Source organism: Apostichopus japonicus, chromosome 22 (genome assembly GCF_037975245.1).
Source record: "Apostichopus japonicus isolate 1M-3 chromosome 22, ASM3797524v1, whole genome shotgun sequence".
In the NCBI taxonomy this organism is placed as follows: Eukaryota; Metazoa; Echinodermata; class Holothuroidea; order Aspidochirotida; family Stichopodidae; genus Apostichopus; species Apostichopus japonicus.
The window spans coordinates 8,911,004-8,938,744 of record NC_092582.1 but is presented as its reverse complement, the minus strand read 5'-3'; the positions used below and the strand labels follow the sequence as shown (position 1 = coordinate 8,938,744).

The following is a 27,741-nucleotide window of genomic DNA, read 5'->3' as shown; positions in this document are numbered from 1 at the left end:
TGTACTTTAGACTATAGGATCATCCCTTTATTCTGGGGGGGGGGGAGGGGGAGGGGTAAACTCAAATTTTTATATGACAAAAATGCGCTCAAATCAAACAGAAAAGGGAAAACTTCATAAAAACGCGATTTCATATTTATTGCAATAAGCATATTTTACAATCGTTAATATAATTCAGTATTTAATTACAGATGCACAATATACTTAGTCTGATAATAGTTATAGTGTATCGTCAATAACAGCTCACAATCATTTTTTTGGGCTCAGAGCCACTATAGTACGGCTCACAGCCACTATAGTCTTATGATACTTTTATGAACATTATAAAACAGAAATCATTGCGGAATATTCGATTGATATATCGACATATATAGCATATCCGCAATTTATCATTAATTTGGTTGATGTTTGATTCTATCTAACTTGTGTCGATGTTGTCCTTTAAATCGTTAAGTTGTTTTTATTCTTTTATCTTGATTATTTAACCAAAAGATTACATATATACAAAAACATTTGAAAGATTTCGGGTTATTAGACTTTGGAAAAATTAAAACAATTGATCAGAAGGTAGAACGTAATGAATAAACACAGTAATGTACGATGTTTGGATAGACGTAACAACAAAATAGTTCAATATAATTTTTTTATCGGTTTTTCTGAACAGTAATGGTACCATAATGTCTAGAGAGAGAGGGGGGGGGGGGCTGGGGTGAATTTCAAAACTGTACCTGCATAAAATGGCACATCAAATACAAAGTTAGGGGACAGAACTACTTAGGTTTCGTTTTACCACAAAACTGGTAGTAGGAAGCATCTGGACTTGGGGAATTACCCCATCCCCCTCTCTTGGTGCCTCCCATGTAATGGAATATCTATCAACTGCCACAATTGATTTGTTTTACAGTATGCCAAACGCAAGTTAAACTAATGTAAAATTAATTCGTATTATTTAATATAATTTCATGCTCTCTGATTGATCACTAGAAATAGTAACAAATAATGTACTTGCATAATATAATATACACTTTTGACCTGTTTAAGAATAGTTTTATTAATATTATCAATAATGATAGAAATTAAAGTGGATGTACATATTGATACTTAACGTATCATGTTGCATTATTTGAAAGAAGTGATAAATACCAGCATAAAATTGTGAAAATGTGGTACAAGTACTCTAACGATGGTAATTGAGCACCGATTACCCGCTGAGCAATTTTCCTTGCTCGAGCATCTTCACGTCAATTTTTGTATATACCATTGGCAAAGTAACAAATTATGTTGTACATCAAAACACTTTGTATGACGGATTTATAAAACAAGGTCATGATTGTAGCTTATTTATTAAATTGGAGCTTTGTATGTATAATAATATAATAACGTTATATTAATTGTAGGAGGCAAAACATATATACAAGCTCAAAAAGGGAAAATGTTTAAAATAAACGTATGGCTGATGAAAAATAAGTTTCTATGACAACAGATTCAGACCAATTTAACATATTTCTCTTTTTAAATTAAGTACATGTCATATCCGGTGACTATAGCAACGTAAGTAGCAATCAAGAACTTCGAGAGAATCGTTTTCTTTTAGTTTACATGGAATAAAAGTTGGCGTTTATGGAAAAAATGTTTCTATTACACTATCGTAAGAGAGACAAAGGGAGAGAGAGGTGGGGAGAGAGTGGAGAGAGAAGGCGGGGGGGGGGGTGGAGGGTAGGGACGAAAGTAACATTAAATCCATTCATTTTGTTTTAGTTATGTTAAATGACCTAACTTCAAACAGCTTTTTAAAGAAGTTGAATATACGTCGTCAAACATAACGAAAGTTAGAACTGACGTTTATATCTACTCACATAAGGTTAAATGCGGTGTTTGATTTACGTTGAAATTTAGAGCGCTATATTAAAGTAACATAAACGGGTAGTCAGGTATTCAGAATGCATGATATTATCATAACCCTAATGATTTTATTATTGGTTAAATTTGGTCTGAAAAAAATAGAAAATATGTACAGTGAATAAAAAACCTAAGTTACCTAAAATTTGAGAATAATTCTTACGTAATTCCTTTTTTTTTCATCTTTTCTCTGTAGAAGAAAACACCCTCTTTTAAAGAGCTGATATTTGGTGAAATACGCGACTGTTCGTTTAAAAGCAACATATCAAAATACATTTTTGTCAGAAATTTGTGGATTTCGGAAGTATTTTCATGGTGTTAAATATATTGCTCAATCAACAAGCAGAATAACCTATTGCCTCAAATTTAATATTTACACAGAAAATATTTGATGCCATTCTAAGGCTACCAGAAAGTCACCGTGCTTTATTTCACTTCGAACTAACAACTTCTCTCAAATACACATATTAAATCATACTAGCATAGTGGTTATAGATTTCATCAAAACACAGACAAAACGCACACTAACAATGTCACAACAAAACGAAACGAAAGAGAAAAAAATAAACCAGGTGACTGATTGATTTGGACGAAATACTTTTCTTAAGACATTATTTCTCACAATTAAAGTTACGAGTCAGTAAATTTATGAGGCCAGGCATTCTTCTACTCAATATTACCCAAATACATGATAAGCATAAAAGTATTTAGACTTCCTATCATGAGATATCGTGTTTACAAAGTTTTCAGCTTTTGGCCTCTGGTGAACTCGGATAAACTTATGACCTCCACCAAAACAATAGGGATCTTTTATTTAATAAAATGCATCTACATGCCAAGTATGAAAATTACCCATGCTAACGCGAGCTATCGTATTTACAAGGTTGTCAATTTTTACCTCTGGTGACCTCAGATGAATTTGATCTCCACCAAAACAATTGGATTCTCTCACTTGATATGGGGAATCTACAAGCCAAGTATGAAAAGTATCCATGATTCCTATTTTGAGATGTCGTGTTTACAAGTAGGGCGTCACACGCACATACATACAAACACTCACCCATACTTGTCATCGAAACCAAAAATAGGATGAACTGATAAAAACTTTGACGAGCTTGATCTTTAGGCCATCGGCTTTACCGCTGATGATGATATGCAACTACTAAAATCAGAATGAGAGATATATCAGTTTACTTCAAGACCGTCATATCATGACATGCAAGAAAAGATTGAATAGTGCGCAAGCGTAAACAAAACCTCAGTAAGAAAGAATACATTACTATGATAGGGATCAATGAATATATTAAAGAATGTATCCAGATATTTGCAATAATTCTTTGCTGTCGTAACTAAAACATTACCACTATGTGGACTTTGCAAATTCCAACATGAATGGAAGACCTTTAAATGTAGTGTTCGTCACATTGTTGGTAGCCACTGACGTCATAAGCGTACTGTCACTCAGCAGGTGTGCAGGTCGAATCATTTGTATTACATTGCCTTACGTTATCTCTAACGAAGAACTGGAAAAGAAGAAACAAATCTCAGTACAATAAAATAATTATATGATAGATGGCTATAGAACATATACTGTTTTAGGCTTAATTTTGTTCAGGGATCTTTCTATTGTTGATGATGTCAATTAATTTTCAAAAATCTTTCAATGTTTTTTTAATACCTATTTTCTCATGATGTTAAGCAAAACTATGACATATTTACCGGTAAGACTATGGCGATGAGGGGAATTATAATTGGTTACTTACTTATCAATATTCTGCCTGATTAATTTTCAATATCCTTCCTCTTAGGATGTTTTATTATCAGAGGCAATCCAGACAAAAACTGATTTCTTATATTGTTTACCAGGAACACATGATTTGTCAGCAGGGTAGCATTTTTGTATACAGGACTGATAATATCTTATTGTACATGTATCACATTAGACCCCCATCATATATCCTGATATCTTAACCGTTACACTCACCTCAAGATATGGTACATTTTCGTCTGGTCCTTTGACGATCCTAAACAAGGAAAGCAATGTGAAAGTAACGTAAAGAGTTTTGTCTTTTTTTGAGAGGGGGGGGGGGGGAGGAGGGAGGAAAATATTGTTTTAAATTCTAACGAGTCTTTAATTATTGAAATTGATAGGCAAGTTGAATGTGTCTTTGGGGAGAGGGAAGGGAGAGGTGGAAGGGATAAAGGGTTAAATGTTTTTTTTATTTTTTTTTATATATGCTTACTTTAATCACGCTATTATTCACAAGACTAGCTGACTAGTGCATAACATAATATTTTTATATTTATTTTTATTTTTATTTCGATTAGAAATCAAATATATGGCAGCTGTACTGGAAGGACGAGTGGCATATAATCAGGAAAAGCATTGTAACCCCGTTAACAGAAGTCAGTCCCTGTCTATAGGCCCATTACAATAAAGTAATCACAAGAACGGTGTGCAGTCACAGCTTTCGTGTAAAAGTTTGTTGTCTGTTCCTCATTTCGTGAAGCACGATGAGGAAGATTTAAGAGTATGTGGTGGATAATAGATTACTTGCGCACATACCAGCACGCCCTCATTGAATTACTGGTGTTCTGTTAGTTGTTGGGGGTTGCTAAATTAAAACTAATATTACTGCTACGTTGACTCGAACAAGAGTTTAAATTCACTTCACCATTATAATTAATTTGTGATAATTTTCAACGCTAAATGACCACGTATTAAAGATCGTGCACATTACTTTCTTACCATTGAAGTTCTTTCTACTTGTTGAGTCTTAGTTGCTGCTTTATCAAACTGCTTGAAGTAGTCACTGTTAAGATCCTGTAAGAGGATGAAGATAGGATGAAAGATAAGAGATATGATGTTAACATCGCATTATTGATAATAAATGCAACAACATTGTTAGTTAGCTTAACAAAGATCGCCTTGGCATCTACAAAAGTGATATTTTATAATGTCATCCATGATCAAGAATGGCTTGTTTTTAGTCATGTTCTGAAAAAAGAAGAAAAAATAAAGTAGTAAATTAATAGGTGAATTTGCACAAACATATGGGAATCATTTATATAGTCAAATTAGTTTTCATGTCTTCAAGAACAACCGCCGATGCCTTCTTGGTTTCGCTATTCCACAGAACATCTGAGTAATATGAGTGAATCGAAGACAAAGATACACAGATCAATGAATTAGTGTGCCGTCATTCAAACAAAATACGGTGTGTTTGGGAAACACGATTTCATCGGTGTCCAACGTTCGATTTGATGTGATTTGAATTAATTTCAACTTATTATATCCCTGAATGGGTAAATACATGCTCGCAATAGATATATAAACAATATTACCTGAAAAAAAAGTAAAATTACACAAAAGGATATAAAACATACAAAAAAACAACTGAAACGTCAGAAAATGTCAAAACAAAGTAATGCTAAAGAACTAAACAAATTGAAGTGATTGTTAACGGTTTTAATACTCTACGAGGTTTACTATCTACTATACCAGTAAATAGTGAGAGTTTGGCTTGAAAATTGCTTTGCATTAGTAGTTACTTCAAACTTACAAAATAAGCTTGTCACGAGGAATTGGTTAAGATGTTGGTATTATCGGAAATTGAAAATATATATGTCAACGATGTCACGGATCGTTTAGATAAATCAACAAAACAAACGGTTTGAAATGCGATTATTGAGAAGGGATACAGTCACTCGAAATTTAAAAAAATACTAATTCAAAGAATCTGCTCTGGTAATTACGAATTATCAGTCATTAATGAAACATCAATAGTAAATAAATATCGGGTACAGTTTCTCTCTAACAAAATAATATGTATAAGCAATTAATAAATAGGAAAGTGCGTCTGAAATAATTAAATAATCAACAGATGTTTGAAACAGCAACCTTAATACAGTATCCAATGGGATTCTAACAAGTGACCTTCAGAAACTGAACCATCCAGCCCTAAGATAGTGTCTATCCATTTATAACATTTCCTATGATAATGATTTAAGCCAATCAGAGAGCAATGAAAACCTGTTTATCAAGTTACTATAGAGATCGCACACAGTCTTATTTGTGTCAAGTATTTATATCATATAATAGCAGCCCACAGCATAAACTGAATTGGACAGCATGTATTAACAGTGCAAACAGTATTGCCAGATGAACAAACAGGGTTTTTCTTAAATTAATTTTGACTTTTCAAATAGATCGATACTATATCCTTTAAAAGAGATATTTAATCCAACTCACATTAACTCATTAATAATCATAGTTCCAAAATTTAAGGAAAACGTAACACAAAATATCTGCCGACAGCTGTAGTATATGGAGAAGAAAAATAACAGAAACATGTATGATATCTTACCTCCCATCGACCGGTTTGGAAATTCAATCGTTTACCTCTGTTATAGTGATACACTGAAGAACGAAATGAAAACAAGAGTTTGTCAGTCTGACAGATCCGGACTGACATCAAATACTAGACGAACTAGGCTGCTTTCCACAGACATATTCACATCAGCACATACCAATAGTAAATGTGCTAGTACATTCCATAACACTGAACTTTGCCGTTGATTTACATTTAAATGTTCATTCTTGTCGAATGATGGTCATCCCGGGCTATGACCTGTTGATGCAGTTACTCATCCTCAATAGTAATACTTCATCCGTACAATTGTTATCATATAAATAAACTATTACTGCATGGTCAGTTTATAATAATGATGACGTCATCTATAGTATACCGATCACTTTATCACTGATCAATTAATTACAAAATAAAACACAGAGCTCATGGTAACGGGAACGATTGCCGCAATTAAGATTAGGAACACAAAAGTGTTTATTATAATATCTTTGAAGAGAGAAATCATCATTTTTAAATTAGATAGAAACAGGTACGTCGGTTATTTTGATTAAACAATTTTGAATATTCTGTTTCAATCGACGGTCGTCTTAGAGAATTAGACCACTGAAATTATCTTTTTTAAGTCGAGTTTTCAGTGCCATTCAATATGATGATTTCAATTAGCTTTGCAAAACCAAAAAAAATAATTATAAGCAACTGAAGTCGAATTTTAAAAGTTGCATTTTACATGTCCTTAGGCGTTCATTGAAAGTGCCTGGTACACTAAATGTTGAGGATCGAATCAAATCCATTAATCGCTCTCTGAGTAACTTTCAGTTGGTCAAATATCTTTTTCGGTGTCTCAGTTTGTTCGATTACAATCTTTTTTTCATTTTTATTGTTAATAATACTCAATGTTGTTTTTTTTTTTTTTTTGGGGGGGGGGGGTACAAGTTCTGACCAACTTCAAAAATCTGTTTTGTTGTGACTCTACTGATTTGTTCTTTAGTCAGCTTATTATTTAAATTCTTCAGCGACAACTAAGCGTTTAGGCGTATAAGCTTGACTTAATGTGATTAATCATTTAACTACACACTCACTATACTTATAAACACGTTCATATTAGGGTAGGTCAAAGGTGTGTTTACATTGACTGATCGCAATAACTCTAAAGAATAATAACGCATTTACATTAAGAGGGAGAGCATGGGAAGATTCCAAAACTTGATTCACTGATGACGATAAAAATCTTAACATATTAGATTTGACAGATCTAATAAAATGTGACAATTATCTCAGTAAAATGACCGTTTGCGCATAGGTACTTCCTTAGCAAATCGGAAAATGATCGCTGTCCGGAGAAACACAAACATTGTGAATAAACTTAATAGGTGCTAGTTATAGCTCCGAGAAAACATGCTCCGGGCCTCCAACCCTTGAAGACGTCAAAAATATGAAAATTGCCAGTTTGTAATATTTTGAAAACAAAACATAAATCTGTTGAATATTAATAATATTTGCAAAATGGCAACACCCTTTGTTGCGCTTAGTATACATCTTGTCAAAATGGTAAGTTTTTCGATTCCGTAAATTTGGAAGGATTGTATTCTGTGTGCATAACGCTTCTTTTTCATTTTGGGAGTTTTGCCAATGTGGAGAACGATACATATTTTACCTCTTTCCCCGGATAAAGTTAATCATGGGAAGGGGACTTTCTGAAACAAAGAAGGGGACTGTTGACGTTTTGACGAAAAATACAGAGAATATGAAACCATTATTTCTTCCCTTTTACCCATTTTCACGGATAGTTTCTCGTCAAACCGTTAGTATACCTAATATACAAGCGGTAATTTTCAGCAGTAGTTACCGTTTCATAATATGTGTAACTGGTCAAAGTAATGCTCTTTGTAAGCTTTGGTACTCATTTTTGAGCCTACGAATAAGTCCATATGATCTCCATACGTAGGTCCAATGAAGAAGTTTAGTCCGCTGCACTCCCACGTATCATTCGACCTTAAATGTTATCATAATTTTAATATATAACCTGTCACACTGCATTATCAGTTTCCTTTCTAATAGTATTTTTACTGCTACGAGCAAATAAATGCTACGTTTACAGAAAATGTACTAAGATATAAAATATAGATCGAGGTTGATGTGCAGTAGGGAATTATTATCAATAGGGAAAGTGAAGCGGGCTTGATATCTTTGTTCGTTACCTGTGGCTTTATACACGAAAGTGGGCCTGGCTTTGCTATTCAGAGCTGTTTATTTATTGTTATTTACTAACACCAGACCACCGACGAATTGTCTCTAATTTCTTACTCAACTTCATTTATAACAAATACCTTTCACGTTCCTTGATTTCAACGACGATGGAATCAGTTCAATTGGAACAGAGTCTAGCAGTTCTCTACCAAAAAACCTGTGGAAAGAAGCAAAGTAATCATAGTGTTGAGGTATACTAATTACAATTAAATTAATAAATGAAATAAACTAATGATGATAAACAGCAAATAATAAGTAGTCCACATAAATCAAACAGATATATTACAAAAACAAATTTGGTCAGAACTTATGTATTTCTTATAAAAATCAATTTTTAGGTTTTAGCGACACTTTTAAGGAAGTCTTTACTGTTTGTGTATATAAGTTACATTGTTGTACCACTTTTAGCTTTTGAGAAATAAACATATTTTTCAAAGTGGGAGGAACTGCCTAATCTAGTATACAGACCATTCATTATACCAGTTCATTAGATGCATATAACATGAATTAACACGTTAACAAGGTATTGCAAACGTGTACGATACAAAGCACGTTTTATTTGATCCTTGTTTGTATGTCTGTTCTAACTTAACATATGGCTTGATTGTTAACATTTTGGTAACGATCATTAGCTTCAAGTTTGTTTTTTATTTTACACAGAAACATATATCAATGTTTCAATGTATACAACTTCAATGCAAAATCGCTTCACAAACTGTAAGAGTTACTGAATGAGTCAATTTAAAAAAAATATATATATATATACATATTGACGACTATGCCAGCACTGAGTATTTGACAACATCTTGACCATAAACGAGTATTCACAGAGGAGGATCTCCTTTTAAGCTAGACATAAATTGAACTTGAAGGCAAGTGCATCGAAGCAGCCCGGTAGTGATGTTATATGAGTATCTGTCAGTTTGAAATAGGCCCTAAGTGACGTCATTGTGTGGATGTCGAAATGTTCAGGAAGTTATGTCAGTCATACAGGGTAAAACTAATCCATTTTTGACGTTCTTTCAAGATTCATCCGACTTGAAAGTTTCGATAGTAGGTGACAGCAGATATGCAGTTTCCGTGCTCGCACAGTGTTAGAAAGATTTTAAAATAGTGACGTATTTTGAACACAATCAATATTAGTCTCCAAGGCAGTGTGAATCGGTTAGATGTTCATCTGCGCATGTTTGTCCCAGATCACTATTTTGGAAACCGTATTGCACCATTTACAGTATGTATCGTGTGAATTAATAGTTGGTAAGAGGAGTTAAATTGGCCAAATCATCCTTCCCTATTTTTATTTACAGTAGTGGACAGTATGGAACTAATATCGGTCGCATATTTTATTGAAATTTATTTGTTCAGATCTGAGGTTGATTACTTATGCGCGAATTATTTTTTACCCCGGAGTGAGAGTGATTATAATAAAAGGGTCATGTCATTTCTGTTGTTTGGGGGGACTGGTGGGTGGGGAGGATAGGGGGATGGGAATTTAGTGATGGGACATTCCCAAATATCGGACTCGGGTACTCATCTCCGCAGTTCGGTTGGTCTCCCGGGCACCTGTTCATTACGTATTCAAACTAAAACCCAGGTCGGCCGATACTATCACATAGTCCTAACGTTATACCATACGTATATAGGCGATGCGGGCCTTCAGTCACGTAATGGTAAGACTGTAAACAACTGTTCGTTTAAGCAAATTAACATGCGAACTGATTTATACGGCAAGGCTATATATTTATATTAAAGGAGAAATAAACTCTGGGTTTTTGGAGCGTACATGCGGTAGGGGATATTTTTCTGATACCATTTATGAAATTACTAAGCAAAATATAGTTTCCCTGAATTTTACGCGAATTTTCCAATTATTTTTTTTTACCCATTTGAACAACGGCCATTTTGTTAAAATGAGGATTGAGGGCGCTTCAAAAGTGACGTACACCAGCCACATCGTAACTTCAAAACAATGAAGCTTTGCATACGAGTTATAGTCTATTCACACTATATTCGAGCATCTTGCTTCACTTATTTCACCGGTTAAAATGCCCGAATGCCAAGCCTTTGGTTGTATTAACCGAAGAGGGGAAGAGGGAGCAGAAAAGGAAAAAGATATTTCGTTATTCCAGATGGAATAAAATATCCGGAAAAGAGTGAACTTTCACTGAGGTGTACAGTACCTGTTCGTTATGTTCTCAGCAGCCGTAGGAAAAGGATTCTTCTTCTAGAAATTTACAAAACAGAGTTCTAAATGAACTGGTTGCAAAAATATCTGGGAGAATTCAGGTCTGTTGGTCAGACATTCGCCTGCGTTCAACAAAACTTTTTTCGCGAACAATCCATAGCAGCATATACCCTCCCCTTGTCGCTTTACAATGGCGAACAGAGTGCACACAGACACCATTCTTCGCAGTGGCTCGTGGAACCGGTATTCGTATCAGCAACGGAATTCGACCCAACATCACCAACAGTCGCGGACTGATTATTTGCACAAACTCCTCCTCTAGATGTCTCAGTTCTTCCTCTGAATATTCTGGTTCGAAAAGATACGATTCCAATCCAAAGGCTTCCATTTTTTTTTTTTTGAAGATATTTGCTCGACAGTAAATTGGAGTGCAATGATGGACGTAAGTAACGCTATCGCTAGGACTGAGTACGGTTTGCGTGTTGAAAGCAATCTTATTTAAACACGTTAAAAATCAAATCCTTGAAAAGATCCCAAAATTTATATTTCTACTGATACTCGTTACAATAACAATTTTCACACACTTTTTAAGCATTTTTACAGATCAATAAAGACAAAAAATATTTTTTGATCGATATTTTATTCATAACTATTGTTGAAAGTACAATTCTAATTATTTTAGGGATTGGCAACGATTTTGTCTTGAAATACGCGATGCGGCTAGCTTTCGTCACGGTACATCCGGGAACTGGCTCAATTCAAACAAAATGGCGCGACACATGAACTACATTCAAATCGTTTTTTCACCTCAAAGAAGAGATTTTTATGCTTTTCTTTTGCTTTTACTGGAAAGACCAGCTGTCAAAACGTAAGAATGGATGCAAAAAAATCTAGGGTTTATTTCTCCTTTAACTATACTAATATTACTTCTGAAAATCAACACATGTTTTAATGATCTATGAAAAAGGTTCGTTACTCGCAAGTGTGTTACTTACTGTGAATCCTATTTACTTGTGAAAATGAGGTTTGAGAAACAACAGTAACAGTTTTTTTACAACCAAAACTTCCTTACAAGAAAGTAACGACAACGCGGTATTATACTTGAGCAAGGCCTGTTCTTTCTTCCTCTGCGGCACTGTGGCTAGCGCTACAGGTCGCGGCTATTGATAGATTAGTTGGAAACTCCGTAGAAACTGTAACATCAATCACACTTTATTATTAAATGGTTGTGTCCATTGTATAGTTACAAGCCAATCAGATGTTGCTTGATTCTTTTAAGTATGGGACGATTCTGTTAATTTTGTTGTGGGACCGTTCCACTAAATGAAACGGAGGGGGGGGGGGGGGGTTGGAGTCAACTTATGAGCGTAAGAGTCCCGTTCGCCCAAAACTTGCCCCAAAAATAAATACTACAAAAACTTACTAATGAATTACAATGTATTTAGGAACTTTAAGGGACTAAGAATGGTTTGGTAACAGTTCAATCATTATAGATCTACAACTATTCTGTGTGTAGTGCACATCAGTCTAGTGTCCGACCGATAATCTGTTAGATAATCGGGCCGATATCAGACAATCGGTAAATAATCGGCATCGGCAAAATCAATTGCGCTACCGATTATTTAGAACCGATTATTACGTTCCACATAATGGATTGTATTTTTCCGCGCTTTTGATTCACCACAACAACAACGGGAGAAAAATGTAGATCATTCGATTCAACGATATTCATAATCGGGAAAGGTGCGCTCATCTACCGTGTAACGGTATCGCAAGTCCCTCACGCGAGTTTGTACTAATGCTGTTCGATATACTATCCAGTTTTGGCAGTTGACTCAAACAGTATACCCGCGATAAGCTTAGGGTGACGACGTAATTATTGTTTTTTTTTCACTTTGCTTCTTGCATCTTACAAAACCTCCTGTTATCATATTTAACGATTGATAACAAAGATTTATTGTCTCGACTAAATATAAAAACCAAATCAAAATACTTTTGAACCACTTTGGCCGTTTCACCGTAGGTGAAAACTGGAAAGTGAAAACAATAACATTAGGCTTTGTTCATTGTGAGTTCTACGTATATTAGGCTAGTCTGGCTAGAGAACGGTTGAGCTTCATATTTGTTCAGTTTGAAAATGCGCCCAAGACTTTACAAATGGCATAAAATGATGAAATCAAGGCGCCAAATACTCCTAAAAATCCCTAAACATGTTTGGCGACAGTCCTCAGTAGTTCTACTGCATAACAGTATTTTGTGATTAGGCAAACATTCTTACGCATATTTTTGCAAAAAACCCGAAGCTACTTTTTTTGCCAAAAAGCAGCAGGAGAACATCTTTTGTGACCTGTTATCAATCATGATCTAGTTTTTTGTGGCTTGCATATTGAAGAGCATGAATGGAAGTACATGTGGTGAGAAAATGGGTTAATTGAGGCAAATTTTGACCCCTTTAGGCCTCCCAGGAGCAGTGTAGGAAAATTGTTTACCACTGAGTGACGAGATTTGTTTACAAGAGACGAAAACTTCCGGCTCGGATAGCAAAAACTCTACACGGTCATGATTCGGAAAATTGATAGTGCCATGAAAGGCCAACTAGTCAGCTATCCGGTGATGGGTAGCGTTTAGCTAGTGAAAACTTCTATCTAGACTTAGAGACCACATTACTTTTGTGACTTAGTTTGTAAGTCAATGGGGCTTTTTATGGGCGTATGCTACCTTCAATAACTAAACTCCTACCCGCAACCGACTAAAAGCAAGTCTGATTTCCAGTGACACGAGCGACAAAGTCAATGGGACTTTAGTGTGTGATTTCTCCCACATGTAGTTAACTCAATGGAGAAGTGCCATTGACTTACTGTGTATGATCGTTTGAAACAACGTTCGATCGGAAGTTTTACCTCGCAGATGGCAAACATTGAAAACTTGAAGCAAACGTTTCACTTTGGGATTGTTTTATATTTCATAACAAAAGAAAACTTTTAGCAAACTACTTATCCACTAAAGGGCCCGCATTAGAATATGTGTTAAAGTAAGTTGGCCGGACGTTTCGATCCTGCTAGGATCGAAACGTCAGGCCACCTTACTTTTACACATTATTTTCCATATCAGATTATATATTTAGCTAACGAAATAACGAAAATTTTATTCCGTGCGGTATACTTTTCACTTTATTTACGTTGGAGATGCAACACTGATAATGGTTATAATACTAGTTGTAAAAGCTGTCCCTAACTTCTTCTTTTTCATTTCGTAGTAGCCAATGGCTACTATTTTCCCCCTTCTGTAGTCTGTACAGCACTTTCATTAAAGGGTGTGAAGACTCGCGCATAAAGAAACGTCTCATGCCGGTAATCTGACCTAGTTTCGAATAGGGTGTAACAGAAGTGTTATACACCACCATCGATACCAGAAAATACACACACAGCTTGCTACAGTCGGTAATTAGACACTAGTGTACAGTCAATACAAACAGCTATGGCCAATACCCACAACACAGTGTACATAGCAGTGACGGACATCTCAAGTCTAGATACAAGATAACAAGGTATCACGTTTTATCACTGTCTGCATTTTGTAGCGACAAGAAAAAAACTTCACCTGCAAGCAACGGAAAGTTTTTTCAGAGCGGTTTGGGGTGAGCGAGTAGCTTAGATGTGCTGTGGCGGGATTGCAATATTGCAACTCCTCGTTATAAACGTACAACGCCCCATATATGTATTACAGTGTTCGTTACCTGCCCCATTAATCTTTACTGTAAAACGTTAAGTCGTTCATTTACATCTTGATTGTTTTTGGCCTAGAAGTTGGTAATCATGCATAACATTAAATCATACTTAAGGCAGTTCCACGAAAATGAGGAAATAATCGGTAATCGGCCATTTGTCACAGGAACTAGTTGGTAATCGGTATTACCGATTATCATATAATCGGTTGAACCCGAGTTTTACGGAAAAATACCACTTAATACCGCACTGCATAGCAGTTAATCATTCTTCGAACGACACCGTAGTAGCTACACAAATGTAACCGTCATAGCGTATTGAAACAGAGGGGAAATGGAGGGGGATCAATAAAATTACCAAGTCAACTGTGTTGTGGTGCGAATACGTTCAAACTGAACGTGTGTTAATGTAATTAGAGCATGCGAATTTCACTGTTACTGTCATACGCGAGGAACATAAGAAGCCGCAAAACCAGGGCCGGATTTACCAATGGGCAACGTGGGCAGCTGCCCACGGGCCTCCACAACAAGGGGCCTCCACATACTTCATGAAAAAATATATATATAAGGGGAAATTTGAAGAAAAAAAATTAAATGTAGGCTGACAAATATCATCAATCAAAATCATATTGCGCGCGGCTTACGCCATGCATACGCTTGAAGTCATATTCAATTTTAATTGTATCTCTTTGTGAATGGTAGAAACAGCTAAGTGGTTGTTTTCCCGTTATTGCGAACCACACGTCGGCAGACAAACATGATTGGCCTAATATCCAAAGTCATCAATCTCAACGTCTATTTTCTTTAGAAATAGGCTAATGGTTTTGGTTGAAACATTTCAGTACACCCTGACAGTGCGCCTGTCATCACCTCCCGCTAGGTTTCAGACAGGTATTGCTAATTAATTCTTTTCATGTGCAATGATGAAACAACTGTCTTCTCACCCCCTCTACACACACATACACGCAACAAAATGGAGTGTTGAATTTTAACACTTTCCAGGTGTAACCGTTCACCCTACACCTGAAGGGTTACTCTGACCCTGAGTAGGGTTACATAATTTATGTAGCGTGGATTTTTAACACCTGTAGAAATTGTACTTTCAGTTCGAGCATTCTGATTGGTCAAACCTCCCGTCAGCTGGATTCTTAGTGCAAGTTAAGTGTTTAAACGGTACCACCGTACCGTAAACACCCATTTACCATACCTAGCAATACTTGTACCAGTTTGTCGACATTTATCGTTACTAAATGTACTATAGTAACCACAGCCATATATACGTTCAAGCCACAAAACGTTATGTACTCAGTGTGCGATAACGAGCTACAATGGCATGAAAATGACGTTATAGGAGACTGGGGCCTGGAAGAATTGATTGAAAAATTCGAAGGTATGTTTTGATATTATGTAAGTGTACGTGACAAGAACGAGATATGCGTTAGAGACCCACGACTAAGCTGGGTAGACGAATGCATTTGAATCGCTTGCGTTACGTAGACCTAACGTTAAAGTCATTCTATAAGTTAATATAATAGGCTAGCTGCTGTTTGTCATAGTCATCTCATAATTGTCAACGAATCAGTGTAGCTTACATACAAGTAAAGATTAAACGGAATTGCCTTCGGACGGACGGAAGACTTTGGTCTAGGCCTTTATTGTAATCTAGTGCATTCTATTCCTTTTTGCGTTAACCGTAACTTCGTATACCCTGCGAGTCACTTTTTTAAGTAGTACTACTACCAGGCCTAGTACTAGTAGGGTATACTTAGGCTATTTCAAGACAATGCATTTTAAATAGCATCGGGCATGGGCCTATAGTTACGCTGGTACTATGTTCAATAAAGGATAAACATATATTCATGTAATGCAATATATAATTACCACTAATTGCCATTTAAGCTTGTAAGTTGTAGCAAGTAGGCCGAAGCTGATGTGGATTGGTGATACTTTTAGACCTATAGGCCCAACTATAATTTAGCTATATCATGGAAGTGATCTAGCTGTTATAATTCATAGCAATCTACAAAATTGCATACAGTGGGAGTGAGCATTGTTTTAAGCATTGTTAACATGATGCATTGGTTATAAAAGTTGCCTACCTTGTCTGATGAAAGTTTAATGCAAGTTCCTGTTTTGACAAGTAATCACTATAGGCCATCAGGCTTTCTAGATTCAAACGTACTTGAGGAAGTTAGAATCACAACTGATTAAATTGTGGGCATTTTCTTTAGGAATGTTCATGTTTTGTGAGGGGTACATGTAAAAAACTGCTTATGCTCCAAGAAGGTTTTAACACAACTTCATTATGATGGGAATTTTCTTTTCTTTGTTGTTACTTAGGAAGCATCAACTTGGAATTCTATTTGCAAAAGATTTCAGAAAGACCTCAGCAATATGTGTTACTTCTTGGAGGAAGCAAAATACACCCCAAGCAGTCATTTGTGATCATCCAGAGACATGCCCTACCCCAGAGGACATTTATGAAGCCATTGATGTTTGCTTCAAATTATTCTACGTGTTAAATCTGAATTATACCAAATTGCAAGTCTCGGTGCCTGGGAATTTTTCCAAAAAGTTGTCTACAAGTTGCCTGGTGGTGTGAAACGCAACCAGATTCGAGATTTTTATGCTCACTGTGCCGACAAAAAAGACAAAGTTACTGCAGTTTAGCAGTTGTCATAGACAGAACTCCATGTTTCCTCATCTCACGGATCAGAATGTATGTAAAGTTGTTGCTTATTTGGAATTGTCTTTGGGAAGAGTTTTTTCTTTGTGTTTAATTTGGAATACCAAAGGCACGAGCCAACAACAAAGACAAAGTAACTGCAGTGTAGCAGTCATCATAGACAGTACTCCACGTTTTCTCATCCCACGGATCAGCATATATCTAAAGTTGTTGCTTATTTGAAATTGACTTTGGGAAGAGTTGTTTCTTGTGTTTATTCTGGAATACCAAAAGGCATTTGCCAACAACAAAGACAGTCACTGTACTGTAGCAGTCATCATACACAGCACTCCATGTTTTCTCATCCCATGGATCAGAAGTTTTCTAAAGTTGTTGCTTATTTGAAATTGACTTTGGGAAGAGTTGTTTCTTTGTCTTTAATCTAGAAACCAAAAGGCATGTGCAAAAAAATAAAGACCAAGTAACTGCACTGTAGCAATTGAAAATGTTGGCACTTTTAAGTTGACTTAATTCCACAAGACAATACTTTTATAGCCTAAATTGTTCGTTTTACATTTAATGGGATATAATAAATGGACCTCTGGAATAGGAAGGTAGTAGGGTGTTTAATTGCTGAAAATCCCACATTCTGAATTGTTTGTGTTGTCATTGCTTTTTGCTCTCTCTTAAATGTAACTTTCTGCTGTGAGCGATTCAAACATGCATCCATATTGTTTACCTAATTACTAGGTAATAATTAACCTAAAACCTGTATAAAATATTCACTAAACGGGTGCGATGTAAACTTTTCTGGCAAAATTTTACAAAACAGTATTGTATTTGCGTTACATAATAAACATGTAAAACTTTACAAACCAGCAGGTTACATATACATCCAGAAGTATAAACGAGAGAGCACTATTGTGTGTTGAGAGTCCATTAAGTATCATCTTGACACAGATGACAAATGAACACTATATGGTGGTAATTCTACTCACTGAAGCAGAACTTTGACACCCAGAAGGCCACAAAATGAGCACTAGAGTGTTAATTATACTCCCTGAAGTGCAATTTTGACACCCAGAAGTGCTAACAAATGAACACTTTATTGTGTTAATTTTACTCCTTGAAGGGTCATGTTGACACCCAGGAGTTCTAACAAATGAAGACTTTATGGTGTTAATTTTACTCCCTGTAGTGTACCTTCAACACCAGGAAGTGTTATTTTGACACTTGTTTGGGTGTTGTTAAGGCAACACTCGCAAAGTGTTATATTATGTTACACTTCTGAAGTGTTAATTTAACCCGGTGGGTGTTGTCCCTAATCCAAACAGGGTGGGGTGTTAAATTCAACACTTTACGATTCAAATTTAACACTTCATTTTTTTGAGTGTACACAGGCCCGTGTGCGTCTGGGAAGTTGGCAATTGGCATTAACATGTTCGTCATGAATCATGTTAGTCCAGTCCAGCTAAAAGCAAGTTTAGGCCCGGGGTGTGAGTTTTTTCGGTTTTCCGGGATAATTAGCATACGCAGGCCGATCAAATTCTTGGAAATGGGACAACACCCCCTTTCTCCAGAACCCAATTTCTAGATAACTTTAGTCATTTTTGACGTCGGATTATGAAAGAAAATGCTCCACATCCCCTTATAATGGACCCTGACCTGATATTCTAATCCTAACCTTGATTTTGAAAACATTTTGCAGTTTCCAGAAAACCCAAATTGCCCACAACCGTCCTGACAAATTGATCCAAGATTTTGCAAGGGTCAAGTCTCGAAAACTGCCTGGTCTGTAAATATACGTACTGTAAGTATTATATCCATGTTTTTATGATTGATCATGATTGCTCGTTCGTACTGAGAGTGAAAGAGGTTGTAGCAACCTTTTTACTTGTACTGAAAATTTTGCAGGCAAACAGGCCTATATACCGTAATGAAAATTCTTCAGAAATCACAAAATTTACTTCAGAAATCACAAAATACTGCACCATTTCGCATCCAAGAACCCTTAATTATTGGAAAAAATCCAATACCCCTCCCCTTATCTACCTCCCCCAGGACGGCGATCACTGGAGGGGGTGGCCTCCGCCACTGAAGGTTGCCCACGGGCCTCCACATGTCTAAATCCGGCCCTGCGCAAAACCATGTGACAAAATATACAATTCCTACAATCGAAGCTGAGGGCTCAATTAATCAAAATTACAGTATGAAATGTATCCCGAAAGGTAATGGCGGCGGTATCGGTCCTACCTGTACTGAGCCGTATATAGTGATGGCCAGTGAGCGCTGAAATATCTCGACCAATCAGAAATCGTTACAGTTGGCCAAACTCTCTCTCTATACGGCTCTGTACCTGTACCCGCGTAATATTTTTCATGGGGTTCTACTCGTAATGAAATATACACGTTTGAGTAGTCGAATGGGAACTTTATTTCAGAATACGTGTGTTCCTTTATACGTCTTCTACCGTGCATGCAGCTATTTTCGTTATAGATATATTTTAACTTTTTTTATTTTATTTATAGGCAACTTACGTTACCCCTTTAAACATGATGGTACTAACCTTAAACGTTACCCATATTAACATAGCCTATGGTACTAACCTAACCCAGGTACATGGACTATTGTACAGGGGGTTAACAATTTATGTATTAAACACAACAGTTTAACATTTAAAGGCATTAGCTACATAATATGTTCAACAGTTACTAATTTAATAGTACCAATTTTCAATTTTAATGTTCCTTTGATGATAACTTGATTCAACCTGTTGAATGTTTCTTTCAAACATGGATAAACAGTGCCAGACCCTACGATTATTTAAGCAACCTTCTGAGAAATGACGGTCTAGCCGTCGCTGATCAAATAACGAAGTCTTCGAGTACAGCATTTCTAAATGTTACCGTGTTGGGCGAATCCAACCGTAATAGTAACTACCGACTTTGCATTATGCATGAATTGCCGACTTTGCAATCCACGACCCCTCTCACAATTTTGCAAGTTCGATATAAGAGTGTCTCCATAGTTTGGAGTGGTTGTTGCACTTGGTTCATTGAAGCCGATTTCCATGCGGGGGGGGGGGGGGGGGGTCCTCCTTCAGTAAATACAAGTTTAGCCGTGAAATAGTGCATTCTGAAAAAATTTAATTAAATTAATTTCGGCCTATAATAAGGTCACTTTACACACGCATGGTAATGCTAATAAATACACTTTTTGTGGGGTTCAACAATGTTGTGGTACGCTCACACAGGCCCTAGATCCGCGCCTGATGTCAAATACTTAACATATTATAAATTATATCATCACTTAATGGGGATTATTATTCAACCGAGGTCCATGACTGAAAATGGTGGTTTGGTTACATATTTCACTCATTGTGCAATAAACATAATAAAGATACAAAAACCATACAAATATAAATTAGAGAACATTATATCAAAATGGCCGCATCCTTCCCAAATTAATGGAGTACATTATATAAGAGCGCTTTATTAGGAGAATTAGTAGAAAACTAATTGTTATATTCTTACCGCTTGATTAATTTCAGTGTAGCACGTTTACACCTGTTAATGCCATGACAACCATCCAGTCGTACTAGACACGTGACATTCATCGGTACTGAAATCAATCAACACTACACTGGCTCGTGTCATGTCTACTATTATGCTAAATAGGTCTTTACAATAGCTCCAGGTGTTTCACCCTTCATCTTAACTTCGCTTATTTTGTCTGAGAATTTCTTTATTGAATCAATGGTTTCTCTTGTAATGTATTGTGATTGACACAGACTAAAAGCTACATGTATAAGGTCGCTATTATATATGTACTGCTAAAGAACAGCAGATTTGGCTTACGTTGTTATACACGAACACGTGTGTTGTGTATATTTTACTGTGTAGAAAAGTAACGTTATGGAATTTACGGGGATTTTTAGTTGTTCCATTAGATCTTTCTCTAAGAAGTGAATAAATTTAAGAATATTCTGTGATGGTCATGTTTTGTGTAAAATATAAAACGACTTGAATAGTTATAATTGTACAATGAGAATGTTTGGAGAATCTATCTAACGCAATAATTTTGTTTTTTTTATCTTTTCTGGTCTTTTATGCTAAATGGTATTGTAATGAACTAAATGTGGGAACTGGGAGAAGAAAAGTTTCATGTTATATAGACGTTCTCGGTTGGAAGTTAAGATGGGATATCGTTATAACATAGAGAAAGAACATGTTAATATTTAAGTCAGAAAACGTATGGCTTTTGTAGTGCATGCTATACATTTCGTTGTGTTAGTGTGTCTCGTGCTTCGGGTTTGGTATTTACAGTGGAACGATATGCACCAAACGTAGCTGACCAACATAGCAAATAAACTCACGTGTAGCAATTTCAAAAGTACCATTATCGTTCATGTCATAATGAGAGCGGAGTGGACGAGGCGATGTCAATTGGGGGGGGGGTGAGGGGTGGAAAGTGAAAGGGATGTGGGCGGGGTAGGGTGTGGAGATTAAGATTTGCTAAAAGGCAATGAGTAATATATTACGCTGTGCGTAAACACTTAAAATTTGATAAGGTTTGTTAGAATGAGAAAATAAATATATTCAAGTAGTAGCGAAGCCTGAGTGTCTACCTGTATAACTACAATGTATACAATAGTATTTAATATAAGAGCTGGTGGTGATTCTAAAGCAGTGAGAGTAACAGGAAGATGATCAGATACAGTTCGAGTTGGTTTAAGAATCAAAAGAGGAATGAGAGGTGCAAAAGGGTCACCCGCTGCGATGGGTGGGGGGAGGGGGTAATTTAACGTTTGTGTATAGTCAACGCGGGCGGGAATTTAAATTGCTTCACGATTTCAAGAAAGTAAATTAATACAAAAGGCTTTGCATGTTGCGATAAATACTAAATATTACTTAAGCAATAATTAAGTCTTATTTCCTCGTTTTATACTGTTTTTAGATAAAATTACTGAAGAATCTTACTTAGGAAATATCAACTATCCAATGTTGACATCCAAATCTGGGTTTTTAATGAAAAGTTCTTCTTGTAACGCAGTGATGTGATTATTTATTTATTTCACTGAAATTTTAGAGTTTAAATAATATTTTATTATTAAAAATTCTGTATATTAAACCTTTCTAACAGTAGTCTTTTAAATCATATTCACATTTGTTCCCAATAATTTGTTGTAACAACTATATTTACAATTATCCGTATATTGATCAATGTATTTTTTCTTGTTAATACTTTTCTATGACTTTAAAATTACTTTCATATTGACTAATTGATTACAGATTGTTTCTTATAAATAATTTAAACATTTTCTTCATTTTCTTCTTAAACCTGTAATAAATTAATGCCACGAAGATTTCTACTATTAATATTAATATTTTTGTCCACTGTTTCTTTTAAATAGTTTCCTCTATTAATTTATTTTTTAATGTAACTAATTCTCTTTTAGTAGTAAACACTTAACTTTTTCTTGAATTGTCAGTGAAAAAGCTTTCATATCAGCCCATAATTTTATTGAATTCATTTTGAATCAATATTTCCTTTTTTATTTGGTCTAAAAATCTTTTCTAATGATATATTGTACACATTTTTAAACTTTTTTGAGTTTTGAATTGGGCGATTTAAGTTATTATTTCCAAAATTTAAAATAAAACCATTAGAAATGGTCACAACTTTCATTAGAAATTAACTCAAATCCGATTGCGTTTTGTTTTCTATCCTATTTTGTATCCAAATTAACAATTTTGTCACTTTAAGACTCACCCCTTCATAAAAAAATATAAAAAAGATTAATTAGGACAAGAACACCGCTATAATCCCTTAACTCACCCCGGGCCAACACCGATTTTAGTAATCCCCAAATTAATCCATTTTATCTTGTTTCATTTATCGAAACATCTAACATATTTCCTTTAACGATGGCCTAATTTATTCAAATAAATCCACTAAAACTAATTAAATCCAATCCTTGACATTAAAATACTATATTGTTAGTTTAATGATGATAACTTTTATTAATTAAATTAATTCCCAGTTTAACTGTTATGATGATTCTAACATCTACACCGGCATACTTACTCCAGCTCCTTCAAGCTTGTACACTGTGAGGAGTAAGACAAGATGGCCGCCAACTCTTCATTAGTTAGTCTCCTGTCGTCGTCACCGATCCACAGCTTCTGGAGAGACCTCAGGATAGAGAGAGAGAGACCAGACTGAAGGACAAGGTTCAGACCAGACTTATCAACTCTAGGAGAGCATTCTACTAGATACACACAGGAGATAGGAATCTAGAATGAAAGAATAGAGTTACTGATAATAGAGTAGATAGAGATAAATAGATTGGATTTGGTTACGAGTAAAATAATTATTAGGATGTTTATAAATGATAAAAAATAAATAATTAAAATGGAAGAGAGTATAAGCGATGACTTATAAGGACGTGTTTATGTAATTTTGTATGTAGGAATGAATTTAGCGAACGGAAATTCAAGTCGTTGATTTTGAAGAGTTTATAAACTAGAAACAGGAATAAACGTATGATTTTAATAAAGAAAAATGGAGTAGGAGTTTTGAAACAGAGAATTATTACGTCTATCTTATGGGTTAAAAATAAAAGTATGTAGCCTTGAATAACAAATGCAGCCTTTTTGGGGGGGGGAGGGGGGGGGGGGTCGTAGATAGAATAGTAAGAAGATTTTTATTTTTTGGGCTTTTAGTTTATGTAGGAAGAGAAAGATAATAAAGTTGATAAATAAACCTTAATAATTATTTATGGATTATAATAGAATAATAATTAGTTTAAAGAAGAGTCATTTTAGAAATTTAAGTATATATTTATATTTAAAAGCAAGACTGACAGCTTATCTCATTATTTTTCAGAAGGAATTGTTCCAAAGATAAAGTATAGAATAGTGTGATATATAGTAAATTTAGTTTTCTTTTAGCAGGAAATAATTAATTAACCAATGTGATATACTTTTATGAGGAGAATGAGTACCAAGTTTATGAAAAACGTTACAAATGAAACTTATTTTATTTCAGGGGTTTGAAGAATAATATTTTAGTTAAAATTTTCATTAATTATAACCTTATATTTACTATTGATTAATCTTAAGTATTATTAATATTCTATTTGAAAGAACAATTAATGATGGATTGAATTTAGTTTCAACTTTGTCAATTTGAATTAACTTCACCTCTAATAAATAGACAAAGACAATTGTTTTATAAAGATAATAAGATCTCCATCTTGTTTCCGTTTGCTTTAATTTTTATTCAAAAGAAAGATACATTAGAGGTGATGATCTTTACAGAGAATTTGAAAAATACTATTTTGCTTTGTTACACAAAGACAAAGTTAATAATGAACTTTGTAGTGACCAATTCTATTTTAAGCATATGGAGTGACTTTAGCCATTATTCACCTTTCTTTAATATGTGTCTAGTAATCTCTTGACATTCAGGAAGGTTGGAGATATAATTTACAATATTTACTTAATTCAAGCGTTTCTACTGTTGTCACTAGCTTTAAAGAAGCTGTTTTCAATATTTCATAAACAGGTTGAGCATGTTATTTACCTTGATACCCTTTTTAATCCTGTTGAATGTTTTAGCCTCCCAAAGATACATTCTATTAATAGTGAGGTGGCTTAGCAACAATTTTGGGGCTTAACGTTACCGGCCGGACAAAAGTACCAAATTTGGCATGGAGTTTCTTTTCGACCTATCTATCGATTTTATCCGTGGAACCCACTTTATCGGTTCCGATTTTTCAAGATGGCGGCCAAAATCCAAGATGGCCGCCAGAAAAAAGGAAATGTCATATATCTGGCTGTAAAAATCGGAGATGAACAAATGAGGGGTCAATTCAGGTGTTTCCGGGGTCACTGAAAGAGATGATGATCATGGCATGTTGCTTGAATAACCCACTTCCAAGATGGCGGCCAAAATCCAAGATGGCCGCCAGAAAAAAAGGAAATGTCATATATCTGGCTGTAAAAATCGGAGATGAACAAATGAGGGGTCAATTAAGGTGTTTCCGAGCTCACTGAAACAGATGATGGTCACGGTATGTTGCTTGGGCCACCCACTTCCAAGATGGGGGATAGAATCCAAGATGGCCCCCTGGAAAAAAAGGAAATTTCATATATTCAATCCCCAGACCCCCTGTGCCCTTTTCTGATCGGGACCATCAAACCTTCCGTCCTCAAACGTGTAAATGAAACCGGGCTAGCACCCTGACTATATGTTATGGCTGGTATTCTTATTGTGTCACTTTGGCTCAGGAAGTCACTTAGGACTTATTGGGGAACTTTGAGGTGTGATCGACCGTGGATAGACAATGTCGCAAAGCCCGTTATTGTATGGGAGTTACGAGTGTCATGTAAGACTGATTACATTGAATCAACTATATAATAGCGTAACTTGAGGGGAAAACAGACCAGATGTGAATACCGACTCATTGAGGGATTTTGTACGATTGTGCACCCTTCATAAACACAACGTCATTTGTGCGAACAACACACGCTAAGTCAGGTCACTAGTCATCTGAGGTATTTAGGTCGTTCTTTTCGAACCTGTACTCCAGGGCTGCTATTAGCGAGGATCTCCAGGAAGACTTGTTGTCTGGTATAGACAAGGCCCCCCCCCCCCTTCATAAACACAACGTCAATTCTGCGAACAACACACGCTAAGTCGGGTCACTAGTCATCTGATGTCAACCAATAACAATAATAACTAAAACAACAACAACAATAACAACCAATAACACCAATAATGAAGGCGTGAAACCATCATTCCCGCACCAACCGGACAAAGGGACACTCCAGCAAAAGGTGTTGCATAGTCCTGATGGCTTTACAGCCCACACAGGGACAAATCCCTTAACCTAATCGCCACCTGACTAGGCGAAAATGGTTAGTGATGAGGACCCCATGTGCAATCCTCCTTGCCATGTCCCGGAGACGGCTATCTAGTGACTTACAACACACAGAACACCACACATCTGGAGAGATGGCGGTTTGGCAAGCCAAGGGGGCCACGTTCAGCAGAACATCTGGCCCACCCTCCTCTTTGATTCTACAAAGTGAGTCACCAATCTGAGTATACACCCTTGAAGCCGGTTGTTGGAAAAGGATCCGGGCCAGTAGTGGCGAAAAAGAAAACCACCCCAGAACTTAACAAAAAAGGCAAACGAGGGATTCTCAAACGCAACGAAAAAACCTTTCAAAAGGAGAAAGCGCAGTTAAGATGGTAGGTGGACCAAACCATGCCCACCCGCTCAAGGGGGTCTTTTACAGAACGGTCCTTTTGAGAAAGTTTGGTTTGCACTTTCCCCAAATGAAATAAAAAATGATCCTCTCCAATCGCACCAAGGCATAATCTGGTGCAGCGATCACCGACCCAGGATACCAAAGGAGAGGAACAATAAAACGATTGACAACTGTGTCCTTCCCAGGGAGGGAGAGTCACCTCCGATTGAATGTGTCGAGCCTTGCCTCCACCTGATCAGCCTTCTCGGCCCAAGTGGTGGCCTCCGGGGCACCCTAACCTAGCCAGATGCCGATTACCCTGATCATGACATCTGACCAAGTAGCATCGAACGGGAGGGATTGGCCACGCCAACCTCCTGAACGCAGCCCTTTGGTCTTGGACTTGTTAAGTCTGGCACCAGTAGCCTCTTGGAAGGTGGCCAAAACCTTCGATAAAAGGCTTGAAGGAGACGAGGTCCGACACAATACAAGTGACGTCATCGGCATATTGCACGCATTTAACTCTAGCCCCACCCGGTACATTGAAAGGCCGAAACCCCGAGCATCTGTCCAGCGAGGTACTGAGCGTTTCGCTGAAGAGAACATACAACAACGGGGAGAGGGGACAAACCTGACGGACTCCCCTTCGAACCGGGAAGGGACCAGAAGTAAATTCGTTAACAGTGACCATGCTCGTGACGTCCTTATATAGTAACGAGACCCAACGAATAAACACTGAGTTCAATCTGAAGGACTCGCACAGCGCAAGTCTGGAGAGGACCTACAATATCCGGCATCACATACGCTAAGCGATTTCCTAATGCTTTGGCCAGGATTTTGTAGTCCCGATTTAACAGCGTTATTGCACGCCTATTAGGGTCTAAAAGGTCTCCCGACTTTGGGAGGAGAACAATATTTCCAGCCCTCTGTGTTTGGCTCATGTAATTGAACTGGAAAGCGGTGGCGAACACGTCTCTAAAGTCCCCACCGAGAACCTCCCAGAAGGTCCTATAGAACTCAGCAGTGAGGCCATCGGGACCGGGGACTTTCCCTTCTTCATCGCTGCTACCGCTGTCCAGAGCTCACCAACGGAGAGATTCGAACCCAAGCTATCGTTCTACTATGAGGGGGGGGGGGGGCCTTGTCTATACCAGACAACAAGTCTTCCTGGAGATCCTCGCTAAGAGTAGCCCTGGAGTACAGGTTCGAAAAGACTACTTAAATACCTCAGATGCCTAGTGACCTGCTTAGCGTGTGTTGTTTGCACAATTGCCGTTTATGAAGGGTGCACAATCGTACAAAATCTCTCAATGAGTCGGTATTCACACCTGGTCTGTTTTCCCTCAGGTTACCCTATTATATAGTTGACTCAATGTAATCAGTCTTAC

At 36.5% G+C, this 27,741-nt stretch overlaps 1 protein-coding gene across 2 annotated transcripts in view; it reads right to left on the bottom strand.

Annotated features, from left to right (window-relative positions):
• Window positions 1-117: 117 nt before the first annotated feature.
• LOC139963441 (NLR family CARD domain-containing protein 4-like) overlaps window positions 118-27,741 on the bottom strand; it is a 100,209-nt gene continuing 72,585 nt past the window's right edge. For both annotated transcript variants that reach the window (XM_071964209.1, XM_071964208.1), the window contains exons 4-9: window positions 23,181-23,389; window positions 8,600-8,676; window positions 6,267-6,319; window positions 4,649-4,723; window positions 3,884-3,923; window positions 118-3,422 (exon numbers count right to left, since the gene is read on the bottom strand). In XM_071964209.1, coding sequence (XP_071820310.1) covers window positions 3,885-3,923; window positions 4,649-4,723; window positions 6,267-6,319; window positions 8,600-8,676; window positions 23,181-23,389 — 453 coding nt within the window. In that variant the 3' untranslated portion in view covers window positions 118-3,422; window position 3,884. The remainder of the gene's footprint in view (window positions 3,423-3,883; window positions 3,924-4,648; window positions 4,724-6,266; window positions 6,320-8,599; window positions 8,677-23,180; window positions 23,390-27,741) is intronic.